The sequence below is a fragment of the Lepisosteus oculatus genome, chromosome 6 (genome assembly GCF_040954835.1).
Source record: "Lepisosteus oculatus isolate fLepOcu1 chromosome 6, fLepOcu1.hap2, whole genome shotgun sequence".
Lineage (NCBI taxonomy): Eukaryota > Metazoa > Chordata > Actinopteri > Semionotiformes > Lepisosteidae > Lepisosteus > Lepisosteus oculatus.
In genome coordinates, this window is record NC_090701.1 from 31,634,422 (window position 1) to 31,649,089 (window position 14,668).

General features: G+C 36.4%; 1 protein-coding gene across 1 annotated transcript in view; it reads right to left on the minus strand.

Annotated features, from left to right (window-relative positions):
- The window catches only part of agap3 (ArfGAP with GTPase domain, ankyrin repeat and PH domain 3), a 274,086-nt gene extending 260,370 nt beyond the window's left edge, over window positions 1–13,716 (minus strand). The window contains exon 1 of the mRNA XM_006634186.3: window positions 12,890–13,716. Within this exon, the coding sequence (XP_006634249.1) occupies window positions 12,890–13,271 (382 nt within the window). The 5' untranslated portion in view covers window positions 13,272–13,716. The remainder of the gene's footprint in view (window positions 1–12,889) is intronic.
- Window positions 13,717–14,668: the final 952 nt, after the last annotated feature.

Genomic DNA, 14,668 nt, shown 5'->3' on the forward strand with positions numbered 1-14,668 from the left:
CGATCCATTTAATTGCATCCTCCTCTTATTTTCTGTTCTCCTTTGGCAGCAATGGTATGCTTGCAATTTGGAAGGCACAAGATAAAAACAATGGAGGCCTTGGCACAAATTAAAACCATAATTAAAACCCACCTGTTCAGGAATATTACCAGGATTATTCTGCATGAAATATTGGTCACTGAGAAAAATGTACCTCTTTCTCCAAACCATAAAAGAACAGCAATACCACTACCATTTTATAAAAAAGCTGCCCTGATCTTCACTGAGAATTGTCAGAGTACATAAATAACATAATGCACCTTCAAGAGCTTTTAACAGAATGTGGATTAATTTTACCAAATGTCACCAGTTACCAACTGCGTCTTGTTTAGAGGCCCACAGTTACCTTAGACATATTAGGTGTTTACAGGTAGGTTGATAGCATACTTTAGGATCAGTGAAATTTTAAATGTGAGTGATTTGGAAGATGTCGCATCACCAAAAACATCTCTTGTGAAAACACAATGAAAATTAAGGAATTTTGTTTAAAAAAAAAACAAATAAATGATGGTTTCAGAGGTGGAAGAAGTTAAATGGTATTTAACTGGCAGTGGAAATGAATTTGTGAAGTACAAAACCAGAAACTGAAACTTTCTTTAAGCACTCCTCAGCAGGAACAGCATACAGTGGATATAAAAAGTCTACATACCCTTATTGAAATTAAAGGTTTTTGTAATCTAAAGCCAGAAATCAAGAAAAATCAAGTCAGACATTTTTCCTCATCTTTAATGTGACCTTGCAACCAACAAAATTCAAGAGAAAAACAAATATATAATTTTCAGGAATAATAATTGAAATTAAAAAACCTACAACACCCTGGTTGCATAAGTGTGCACACACCCCCCCCCCCCCACCTAATACTTTGTGGAAGCACCTTTTGCATTTATTACAGAAGTAAGTCTTTGTGAATAAGTCTCTATCAACTTTGTACACCTGAACTTTGCAATTTTATCCCACTCTCCCTTGCAAAAAAGATCAAGCTCCTTCATATTGCCAGGGGATCTCCGGTGCACAGCCCTATTTAGGTCATTCCACAGGATTTCTATGGGAGGTCTGGGCTCAGGTGTTGTGCCAAAATATCTTGATACGGAGACGGGCTTGGATGTTCTTTATCGTGAGAAATGGCTTCTGTCTTGCTACCCTACCCTATAGCCCAGATGTGCAGAATACGGGAGGTTGCTGTTACATCCAAGGAGTGACCAGTACTGGCCAGAAATTCCTGCAGCTCCTTTAATGTTACTGTAGGCCTCTTGGTATCCTCCCTGATAAGTTTTCTCTTTGTCCTGTCTTCAACTTTTTCCTGATCTTGGCAATGTCCCTGTGGTGCCACATTTTCTCCACTTATTGATGATAGTCTTTGCACTGCAGTCCATGGTACATCCAATGCCTTTGATATTCTTTTATACCCATCTCCTGATCAGTACCTTTCAACAATAAGATCCATAGATGTTTTGTCAGCTCCTTGCGGACCATGGCTATCTCAGTAGGATACAACCACAAAAGTTTCAAGGACATCCTACAAGAACAGCTGATTTTTATTTGGGGTTAATCAGAATCACTTTCATTGATGGCAGGTGTACGCTACTTACCTTTGAACATGATTTTGAATGTGATTGGTTAACTCTGAATATTTTATAAAAATATGTGCACACTTACGCAACCAGGGTAACCAGGGATCAGGTTTTTTAATTTCAATTATTTTTTCTAATAATTATCTATTTTTCTCTTGAATTTTGTTGGTTGCAAGGTCATATTAAAAATGGAAAAATGTCTGACATGATTTATCTTGATTACTGGCTTTATCATCACAAAAACCTACAATTTCAATAAGGGTGTGTAGACTTTTTATATCCACTGTAGTTCACAAGTAATAGTTTTTTTATTTTTAGGTCTTCAATTTAACATGGTGCTTCAACCAAGACTGGTAACAAGCATCATTTGCTTGTATTCTTATTGCACTAAAAATCACATATGTACAAAACTTCAAATAAAAATATATTTTTTTCACTCCTCCTTTTAATAAGCACTAGAAAAAGGAAGTCAGAAATATCAGAGTGCTTTGATCTTATTCTTCTCCTAGGAATTGATGCAGACCAATTTTTAGACCTTTTTTTCCTCTGCTGTAAATCAAGAGAAAGCAACAGTACGGTGACACTGATGGACGGGACTCATCAGAATCAACAATAAAATGAAGTCTGGGAAACAAAATGATTGATGAAAAAGACACTAAGCTGTAAACAACCTGAAAAGAATCATGATTCCAAAAAGGGCAGTCAAATGTTTTAACTCCATTTACCTCACCTTACTGTAGATTTCAATTGTGATAAGTGACTGGGAAACTGGTATTTCAATTGGAAAGCAGGTTGAAGATCATGAGTTCACTTTGGAGGCTACAGAATAAATTTTCAGTTCATAAGACACTCATTTTTGGTCAGTGGTTTTCGCGAACTTGAATCAGGTCAAAAAAACGATTGCTTAAGTTTTGTCATGACATCAATTCATATAAAACAAAAAAAATTGCACCTTTTCTATAACTTGGTGTTAAGCAATGGATTGGATTCTACATAAAATATCTGAAAATAGTGTCCTCACCCAAGAACAGGACAACTGTTTGTGAAAGGGACCATGTAGAAAAGCCAGTCAATCAAACCTGTCAATTATTTATGACCGCACACAAAGCTCTGTTCTGAAATGGTTTATTAGTCCAAATGAAATGCAAATGTTTTTAAATAACAGAAATAATGCTAATTTTCACTTGATCACATAATTGGAGAAACCTGAGAGAAAGTACTCATAGCAATCAAATTTAATTGAAGCAGGTATCTTCTGATTAAAGTGATGAAGTATCCCCAAAAATCGGCCTCTTGAAATTCAAGCTCCAATTGAATAATTGAATAATCAGTTCATGCTGCTTTAGAATGAACCTCATCAGCATGTGTTGTTCAGATACTGGTGGGAAAGCAATAATAATCCTAATTTGGTGGGTCATCTCTTTCTAGAACTACAATACATTAACTTGGTGCACTTCACTAAAAGCTCCAAGCCCAGTGGAGCTTTCATAACTGAACAACTGTAAAAACCTATTTGAGAATGTAAGAACTACTGATATTCAACAACACCTTACACTATGTTTATAAAAAATTCTAACATATTCAAAATTAAACACATGAGAAAGCAATGAGATTTCTATAGTTAATACACCAACAAAGCACTTCCTTTCATACCAAACCCACAGGTCTGAAAGCACCTTAAATGTACCTCCATTTTCTAAGACAAGCTCACATCAAGATCTCTCCATCGTTAGTAATTAGAACTTGTTCTGCAGAGGTATTGAAGGTTATTAGAAGACACACTGACATAAATGAGAATTGTTCAGATTCAATTAAACTAAATTGCAAGCAAAAAATAATGCTATTCTCTGTTAAAGTTATAGAGTTATCTAAAAGCAAAGTGGTATGGCCAAATCTTTGGCAAAATTAATAAGGTCTGTAATAATTAGCTTGCTTTTGCCAACGTACAGCACTGTGACAGATTAGATAGCACAGCACAAATGTCTCTGCTATACTGGACAATTAGACAGTAGCAAACAAAATACTTAGACAACGACTGGTTTCTATTTTAGGAAACATTTATCCATACATTATCTGAAAGTTGCCTGTTGTGGTGACAATCACAAGAACATTAAGCCATTAAGCACAGGGAGCAAGGCAGGGCTGAGAGTACTCGCCCATAATAGAACAACAATAATTGACAAGCCAAAAAGAAGGGACACCGTAGAACAGACAATGCAGCCTAATTACTGCTGCCTATCTTGGTGTACTCTGACCAAACCAGAGCACCCACAGAGAAAACACACATGAACACAGGCACAATTAACAAAACTCACACATAAGGCACCCAAATTCAGAATCAAACCCCAAGCTAATCACCAAGTTACCTTGCCTCATTGTTTTAGGGAACAATGAAAGCTACTAATGAAAGAAATAAAAGAAGTTTAATAAAATAATTAAGCAGCAAAGTCTTAAGTCAACGGGAAAGTCTGGCATTCTAAAACTGTATGCTTTAATTTTTCCACAGTTACAAACCACAACAAGTATTTGGCGAGTTTAAGCACACCAGGCCTCTCTCTGTGGTAAGCTCTGGTACCGCAACCTATTTGCATCATGCATTGATTTCCAACTTAATTACAATGTATTTATAGAGTCAGTTAAACTGTAGTATAAAAATGGAAAAAAAGGAAATTATGTTGTGTACAAGACTTAAGTAATTAAAAACATAATTTGTTTCAGGACATTTTGGACAAAAGTCTTTCTATGGCGGTTTTCAAACATAAAGAATTAAAAACAGACTCAAATTTAGTTTCAGACCAGTCTTATTTCAGACAATCTGTGTGTTACAGTAATCACTACAGCTATAGTATTAACATACTGTAAATCACAATGAAAGCTGCAATAGTTCAGGATTATAAGCAACAGCTCAGAGTGAGGTAGCATGGTATTGAGTAGATAGACTATAAATTACCAATATTACCTGTACTGATGCTTGAGAAAAGCTGTTTTTACTCATACTAGACAGACTCTGCAGCTCATTGCCTCCAAAAACTACCAGCAGGCACATTAGTGGACAATACATTTGAACGAACTCTAGATTAAATTTCAGTGTCCCAGGTCAATTACACGTTCTGTCCAGTTAGCACAAGGAGTGGAACATAAACCATAAATCACTCATTATCCCTGTTACTTTACACAACTGAAAACACCGGTTTTAATTTTATTTTGAAAGTTTTTTTTTGTTTTGGTGGGGTTACATATGTCGACAGAAATATTACAACACCACTGAACCTGGAGCATCACCAATCAACGCATAAAAACAGCCCCCCATCAGCATACAGGATTAATTTAATGCAAAACATAACTAAAACTAGAGGATCACTTACAGTACATGGAAATAATATCCCAGGGAACAGTCAACATGCATACAGAAAATGGAGCTGTTGCTTAACTTGTTAGATTTCTTTGAACAGGCAACAACAGCAATGAATACACACAGAGCATTTGATATGGTATATTTGTGTTTTCGGAAGGCTTTCACTAGACTGAAAGCTAATCTTTTATAAGGAATTCCCTAATTGCAGAAAGAAGGCATTCAGGGAAATGTGAGTGGCTGAATTGAGTATTCAAATTGAAAACAGAGTACAGAGAAGTACTGAATACTCTAATTGGGTTGATATAATTATGGGAGTACTAGAGGGATCTGTATTAGAACCACTGCTCTTCTTTTATATTTTAAGTGATCTAGATTTTGTAGTAAGCAAACTAGTAAAAGTTTGCAGATGGTCCCAAATTAGAAGGATTAGAGAAACAGTGCAGAAGAATCAGATAAAATTCAGAAGGATATAATGTAGATTAAAAACAATACTGGGCAAACACCTGGCAGATACAGATGAGTACAGTTTACCACATGCAGGTAGAAAAAAAAAAACTGGGCATCCTGTGGTTTAGAAGGCAAGGCACAAGTAATCCAAATATGTATTTGGCTGCAAGAAAGGACAAGTTATATGTCCTTCCATATCTAACCCCTTACCATGTACCCACAAAAAAACTATCTAGAGTTTTTGTTAGGAAATCCAGTCTCAACACCAGAGCAAAAGCCAGATGGGCATCATCCTTGATAAACACCTAAAGTATAGAGGTCTCTGTGCAAGTTTAATGTAAAGTCATTCTTCCTGAAGGCATTATGACATTTTCCACTGGCCAAGGCAAAGTGCACATTAAGCCACTGCAATATTAATATTATTTAATAATTGAGAGCAGTGTCTCTTGGTGATAACCTGCTTCATGAGCCTTCTGCACTAAGGACATTAAGATATGCAAAGGCCAGTCCTTCGTACAGATTTCATACTAATCTAGTATAAGAAACACAGTGTACCAGACAAACGCTTAACATGTCATTTTTATTAAAATCTTCTACAGGTAGATTTATGGAAATAGAGAAATGAGTCTTTTAGTCTCCTTCTCAGTCTAAACACTAAAAGTATAGGAATAAGAATACTCAACTTTGAAAGACAGAATAGATAAGAGGGATGTGTAGGCTGGCAGATCTGATCCATGTTCACATGTCAGTGTGGTCTTTTATTTGGTGACTAATACAGTGGAGTGATACAGCACCTTAACATTCTTGGTTTTGACAAGATTTCAATGGCACAATCCAACAAAAAAAGACCTGCATATACAGTAAACTATCGAAACCCTGGGATCTGAAAGCATGAGCACTTCTTGTTCCTTAGCAACAGCAACTGTAGTACTGTACATGGCTGGTAAGAAAAATGCAGCTTTGAAGAGCAGAAACACATACTGTAGTACAGTATTTCTAGTGGGACTGACATCTCTCTTTCATCATGTGCAGGACACACTAATCAATAACATTCGATAAATGAACCATGAAATGCAATGTTGAAGAAAAATCTGCTGTTAAAAAGAGAAAGGTTGAAGTGCAGTGTGCAATTATTGAAAACGTATGTTGTACACAAGGTTTAAACAAATTAAAGAAATCACCCCATCACCAGAGATTTACACACTTTACATCACTACAATTCATATGAATTCATTGAGAAAAATATGAGTTTTATCCTGTTCTCAAATGTCTTTAATAGAGTTTTAATTTGAAAAGAACATTTAAATAAGAAGAATAAAGGTTAATGTGTGTTTCAATCAGTAAAAAAAACAACACTTGTATTGAGTGCAGCCATTGTCTTAATATAATTTATCAATAGCCAGCCACAACCAGGATTCCACAAGTAGAGGCACACAACTCACTGAGCGACAGCAGGATTGAGTAAGCTTTCACTCGCCAAGGTAGCCAATGTTTTTCCGTGCAGAAGGAACCCCTATGATGCACTGCTTGCATCTGCCTTCTGGCTCTGTTGCCAGTCAGACATTATCAGTCTTCCAGCAGTGCTGCAGAACTCAGTTAAAATACGGCAGAAGACTTTATCAGTGTTTTTTTTTCCAGGGAAAGTTATGGACAGTTCCCATGCCGTGCCTGCTGTGAGAGAGTTACAACATAAAACCAATCTGATTGACATCTGGTGATTCCAAATTAAAAATACGGAATAATACTTGAAATTTGAATAGTCTGCAAAATCTTAAAGTAATAGACAATAACAAAGCTTTGTCAATAAAACCATCAGGCTGCATATTCTTGAATCAATTAGCTGCAAACTACCAAATAGGTTAGATTGGCCAATTGGCCTCATCTCATTTTTAATGGCTTTTTGTTAAATATTTACAAGACTAATCAAGGCTTAACAGCTTATATCCATTCCTTAAGAATAATAATGACACGAATGACTCTACAAAAGCAGCGCTGTTGGCCTGTGCACAAATTTACACTAACAACTCAATGCTCTCACAAGTCACAGCTACCAAAATGGCTACAAAAAGAATTTCGGCAACAAAGCATACAGACTTCTTTAAAAATGTGAAATAGGATTTGCTACTTCTATTCACCATATTAACTGAATGTCAGTAAAAGACTGATGTTATCCTTCAAGAAATGCTGAACATTAACCATATTGTGTAAAAAATCCTATCATTTGGGATAGTATTTTCAATTTCAGATATTCAATTCAATTACGTTAACCAAGTGAAATGCACATGCATCTGTGAAAAAGTATTAAAATACTTCATCATAGCCATTTAACATTTGAGAAGTCTTATGTCTGTCATTAATAATTGATCTTAATGACTACTTAATGAAAGTAATCTTTCCCCAGGATCAGAATCATAATAATATGCCATTGTAGAAAGACTGCATTTCCACACTCCTTGACACGCTTCTTGCAACCTTTGACCTGTGATAAAAATGAAACTTCACTAATATCCATTGGAGCTGCCATAAAATTAAATTTCAGAAATAGAAGCCAGGTAACAACATACAACTTCAATGACCAAACTGAATGTCATTTTGGCAGGTTTTTTGCTAAATTTAATTAGAAATAAAATACATTCACATTGCAGTTTATAGTGTGATTTTGGCATACATACACAAGAAAGCTGCTCATACCAATTAAAAAATAATCAGATTTAAATAAGTAACCTAAGCTCCGAACCTTGAGTATTTAATTTTCATACAAGGCATGATTACATAATGATCAAACAATTTCTCTCCCATTTGTTCTACCTTTGTTAAAACCTGTTATGTAACCATTTTAATCAAGGCCACACAAATTGCTCAATCCGTTTTAATTTAAACACTTTGCTGATTTAAAAAGAAAACTTGTTACCCTCATACACTATTCTACTATAGGCCTTTATTGTTTTTTTTTAAAAAAAAAACATTACACTATGCAGAACTATAACATCACATTGGCATTTTCAACACAGGATACACAAGCTTAAAACTGGCACTGCATTTGATCATGACCCCAGAGCATGGAATATTCAGCTCCTGCAAATTGGAAAAAACAGCATCCAGCAATTGAGTCCACCTATACCACAGGATTACAAACACAGTTTTGTAGACTTCATATTGTCTGACTGAGAAGGGCCTGCTCCATTCTGACCTTCTGAATATTAAAACCAAAGTACTGTACAAAACAAAACAAACAGCAGCCTGTTTGGCCTTAACATCCTGTGGTTCTCCTTTTGCACACATCTCTCTCATTCACCTTATAATACATTGAGTTTTGATTTAAAGGTACAGACTGTCATATTGCACATCCTCTGTGAGCCTCTTAGGTTTGTTTACCTGGGCAGCACAATAGCACTGGATAACATATTGTTGCATATTTCTTTATGCATAACACTTGGAAAAAAAAAGAAATTCTGTGCATACAGAAGTAGATTATATAGGTGATAAATTTGGATCAATGTTTTATACATAATGAACAAACAACTGTATTAATAATTCACTAAGCATTAGCATTTAAACGGTAAGACTTAAGTCTTGTTAAAGATTCATGCAGCTTTAATGCAATGGAAGAAAGATTTTTAAGACTGTGGTTTTACCAGATCACATCATATTTTTATCTCATGACATTTCCCCATTTCTGTTTGTTGTGTACTACTGATCTATGCAACAGATGCTACAGATAAGGTTTTGTGAATAAATGGCTAGACACAGAGGTAGCACATTAAGAGAAAAAAATCTCTATTTCAAAGCTTTCAAAGAACATGCCAAAACCCCTGCAGTTTGTTTTATATTAATGTTGTCTGTTACAATATTCTTAATTCATGACAGTAGAATACCATCAATGATCACTTCAATGTTAACCCCTTTTTGTGGACTCCTTTTCCCAAGTCTACTGTAGTTTTTAGATCTGCAGCTCTAAATGTCAGTTGTGAACATTCTTTTTGTACTGCAGAATGCCCTGTTTTGCTCTTGCTTTGGTTTAATGCTGACTGCACAGAAGGAGAGAACAAGAGCTGAGGGTTGAAAGGTGACAGTGTCACAAATCTAGCACAGTACAACAAGCAGGCTTAAATCAAAGACTGGGCAGTCTGGAGGCAGTCTGCAGCGAGAAAGAAGCTGCAAGAGAAAAATCTTAGTGGGGCCATGTTTAAAGCAGAGCATTAAACCTTCACCACAACAACTAACCCCCCACCAAAACAAAACCCATCAAAATGACTCTGCAAGATAGAATAAGGAGCCAAAACCACTACACAAAACACTTGTGTACAGTAGCACACTAAGCTAAGCATAAACTGCCATAGGTAAAAAAAAAGAGCTGCTAACTATAAACCTTCACCTCCGATCCAAAATTAATGTTTGAGTTCATCTTTCAAAGATGATTTTCTCTATATATTTAGGTAAGTGCAATACATTAAAGTTCCGTTTTGAACAGTAGCATGTGCAATATGTACTGTAACACTAGTAAAACAATCCTCAATCTCAATATCTGTTAGTTTTTTACCCTTTCAGGACTATTTACCAAACTACTGTACTAAGTAATTTATTCCCAGTGTGCACAAACCATCAGGCAAAAAATAAATCCTATACAGTACATTGGAAGGACAGAAGATTATTTTAAACTGACAAAAGGACATATGAGATTAAAACCAAATGTTTAGAAGTACTAGAAAAATGCGATAGCTGACAGGGTTAAATGCATATATCCCGTTGAAACAATAAGTTAAAGCTTAAACACAAAGTGAAACAACAACACTACTGTAGTTTCACTGTTTGTGAAAAACTCAAAAATAAGGTTTGGCTGATTCGTCTCTGGAACACAGAAGACCGTAAAATGATTGACAGTTATACTACAGCATCCTAGCACAATTACATTTTATAGGCCACAGAAACTGAATACATCATTTAGTTGTGATGACTTATGTCAAATCACTTTAAGGAAAATATGACATGAATGTTTACTTACTGCAGTTTACTTAAATACACAATGCCTGCAGGTTGAGCTCAAAATGGCAACATGGATAAGATACATTCTTAATAAGAAACCCCATTCTTTGCACATAAAAGCTGTATATCTAAATACATACTGTACATTGTGTTCTGCAAAGATTATAAAGTTGTGCATTCTTGAGGTGTTGTGTTCTGCTTATACTATCTAGTTGAAGTGCACTGAATTAGGAAACAAATGACTGTTTCCCAAATCACATGTGAAGAGCGTTTATCTTCATTTGATTCATATGATTCATTATCATAACATTTTCAGAATTTCTAATATATAGCTCCTATAAAAAGAAGCATTGTTCTGACAATAAACAGTGATTTTTTTTAAATGAAAGAGATTGACTGCCTTGTCAGTAGCATCATCTTTTTTAAAGATATTCAGATTTTACAAGACACCACTTTGGATTTTATTTCAGAGTCCTACAATGTCAGCTTGATTTGCACTATTATGCTCTACTACATGAAATCCACAGTATACCCCGCAGCACAAACAAAATGTTTGGATTTTAATTAAGATGCACCAAACATAACATTGCATAGTTTTGTGGTTCACATTGATTAAGTTACTAAAGCTTATTAATTGTCTATTACGCTTGATAGACTAATATGTACATATATCCTTTGGGCATGTGTGTATCCATGGTGTTGATCAAGAGATTTGTAACAACTGAACTGCTTTGCAGCAGCTAAAACATGTATTATATATAGTTACTACTTGCCTACTATAGTACTTATCCAGAGTTTTGACAGAGTACAGCATGCTCTTTTCTACAGCTATGGAGAATATACACATTCCATCATTGCATTAGACAGCAGCAAGAACTATGTTTTGAAAATGGTCTTCAAATATTGATCACACAACATGTACAAAATGGCAACATTTCCACAGGTACAGGCACTTGTTTCTTAGCCTCCCAAGGGTTATCAACCATTTTCAATGCTTATGACCATTATTAGGTACAAATGACTAAAAATGCGTCAGAAATAATTTTGATGGCTATATTTATCAAAACATACTTTGCCTAGTAGCATTGTCAAATCATCTGAAAAACAACCCCTACTGATCTACCTTCTAAGCCATTTGGCCCTTTGTCTAATTTACTACTGGTGTTTAATAGGAGAGAAATCCAATATTAACCTCAAAGTGCAAAAGATAAACACATCAAGAGTACTTCAAGGCCTTTAAATTACACCACATGAGAGATATGTTCAGGTAATAAAGCCAGCAGATGTATCTGCCCTTTCCACTCAAAAAGATGTGAGGGCGTCAGTAATTGTTTAACACTGCCTGGACCCTTACAGTTACTGTATTGCACAGCTGAGAGAGGATTCATTAGACAAGGTTGTTGTCTCCATCCACCCAGCTTCAGAAAATAATTATGTGGTTAAGCAGATGCACAAAATCTAATAAATTTACATGACTAACTCGAGTGTTGACATACTAGAGGCCACTCCTGATCCAAGTATATATTAACACTTTTAAAACTTTAACAGAGAATCTTTTAAAAAAATACAGTACTACAGTACGAAATGTGATTACATCCAAAATAGGGATGATTTAAACTTAATAACCAGAAACGGCAAAAAAAAGGATACTACGTACATAAAAGCCGCTTTATAAAAACACATCTTCTATTTAACGCTTCAAATTGCGAAGAAGACAAACTTGTGAAGTGTCTAATCTACACAGTGTATTCTGTAAACGCAGTGCAAAGAAGCATACGCATTAAATACAGAAATATACGGTTGGTGAGAACTTGAACTGAAACACAATGAATGGGTTAGTGTAGTATCTGTTTCCGGAATTCTCTTGAAAATGTGATGACTATACCCATTCCTTTTTCCTGCGTTCAAAATTCTTACTGCGACGCATTTTGAACAGAGAGGATTCTGGTGTGCTGCCTTACGCAAAGTACTGTTGCAACTGTAGATGTATCCAATATTACTGCAACTAATGTAGCGTTGCTCTGCAGTGAAAAAAGAGCGGATTCGCGTTTTTAGAGATTGCACCCTATAAGTAAAATAACTTTTGTGATATGCACTGCCATTGTAACCGTTTAAAACATTTTTTGGAACAATCAGTAAACGCTGTTATTGTTTTTACAATTTACATATTTTGCATTTTGCAATGTTTCACGTATAGACAAAACCGCGTAAATTGTACACCCCTCTAATGGTGAACTATTCTGTGCAAACTACTAGTGCAACTGAAATTGTGAGATCATAGCGAGAATGGTCTCTTCAGTTTCAACATGAACCTACAGAAAGGACACACTCCCGCTTGGGCAGCTTTTGACAAAGTCAAATCACGCCGCTGTGTTAGTACATGGAGTTGGACAATACTGCCCAGCTGCCATTGTGATGAAACTCGCGAGCGACAATTTCCACTGAATATCACCAGCAGTTATTAATGATATTAAACCAAATTATCCACACTTACCCTCAATGGATATTACGTGTTCCCGAATCTGGTTCTGCAGGGCCAGGTCATCGATACGCTCGATCAGGTCGTAAATGGCGTAAATGTTCGGGTGGACTGACTCGAACCTCTGGATTTCAGCTCTGATGGCAGCCGAGTTGGACAGCACGAACTGAGAGCCTGGTGGGCCGGACTGGGAAGACTGTCCGGATACAGTTCCTGAACCGAACTGAGCCGCCGCCGAGCCCGAGGACGGTCCCGATCCGAATTGTGATGGTATAGATGGAGGCACTGGAACCGGCACTGGAGCAGGGACGGTACCAGGAGTGGGCATCGCCGGCTGAGACTGCTGAGAGATACCAGACACCGAAACCGATACCGGGACAGAAGATTGGAAATTCATCGTAGTGGGAAGAGATGTAAACAATGCAAGACTGGTCGAGATTATTTCAAAAGAAGTCCGTAAGATTCAGGGAGCCGGAGACTTAAAAAGCAGGAGAATTTTAATGCAGTAATTCTGAATGTTTCCTTCTAGAACAATAAGCGATTCTTGCTCATATTATTAAAACTTGGTAGCGGTTCATTTTCCTTCTTTCTTTTTCGCCGGGTCCTGCGCTTTTATCAATGATAGCTACAGTATCTGTTAGCTGCACGCTTCTTGTGCGTGCCACGCGTTTCTCTTTCAATTTACTTTTAATATATTAAAATCGTTCTCCTTGGTTGCTCTGTCAGCTGTAGACAATGAAATAATGCAATGCAAAGCACCCAGCTCTAGTGACTAGCTCTGTTGCCGCTGCGCTAAAATAAACTCGCCACCGAATCCGCCTCGAGTCCAAGTGGTCCCAGCCCACCCTCCTCCTCCGCACGCTGTGGCGTCACCACGCACGTAATAGTGCTTGAGGTGCTTATTGAGGAGGTTAACATGATGGGGAAGCTTAAGCGGAGACAGGCTAAAGCGAACCTGCACGGAATTTTAATACCTGTGTATTATGTAACAGAATAATTTGGAAGAAGATAAAATGACAATATCATAGAAAAAAGAACTGTCTAGGGAATAGAAACAAAGGGAGTCAGAGGAGTTCAGAGTGTATCAATTTCCAACTTTAAAGGCATTTGGGTAGGTAGCAGTGCTGCATGATTTAACAAATTCTTCTTCTAGGCAATTACTCAAAAAAGAAAACAATAGAACATCGAGAGGTGTGTGCACATTGTGTACAGAAACTGTACGACGTTATTACAATAAAACCCAAACTCCTTCAGAATGAAAGCTCACTTGGTACAGTTAAAAGGACTAACCTCTACCCCTGCCCTTCATAAACACGTTTTGTGATGATTGATTTTTTTTTTATTGTGTGCATGTATTCATGGGCATAGATGAGTGAAGGTCAAAGACTCTGACATGCTCACATGTCCCGATACTGTTTTCAAACAAAAACAGCATTCAACACAAGAAGATCAGAAATTTGACATATTGTAGCTTTGAAATGTGCTAAACCAATACTCCTAAAACAAGGCTCAAAACTTAAGTACCCAAATGTTTTGGAACACTTTTTTTTGTCAAGTGATGACCAATTGCTTACCCAAAAGGTTCTTATGAGAAGCTAGGTTATTTTAAAACTAGTATACCCCAGCAACAATAATCTAGCTTTTCACATACATTTTAGCATTTGATGGTCAAAATATTCAGGTGTAGCCCTCATCAAGACAATAATTCACATTCATGTGTTGAGAGTAAAAAGCTAATTTTATATCGGTACAAAAAACAATTTGAACTTGAATTTGAATTTGAGACCTTCAGGC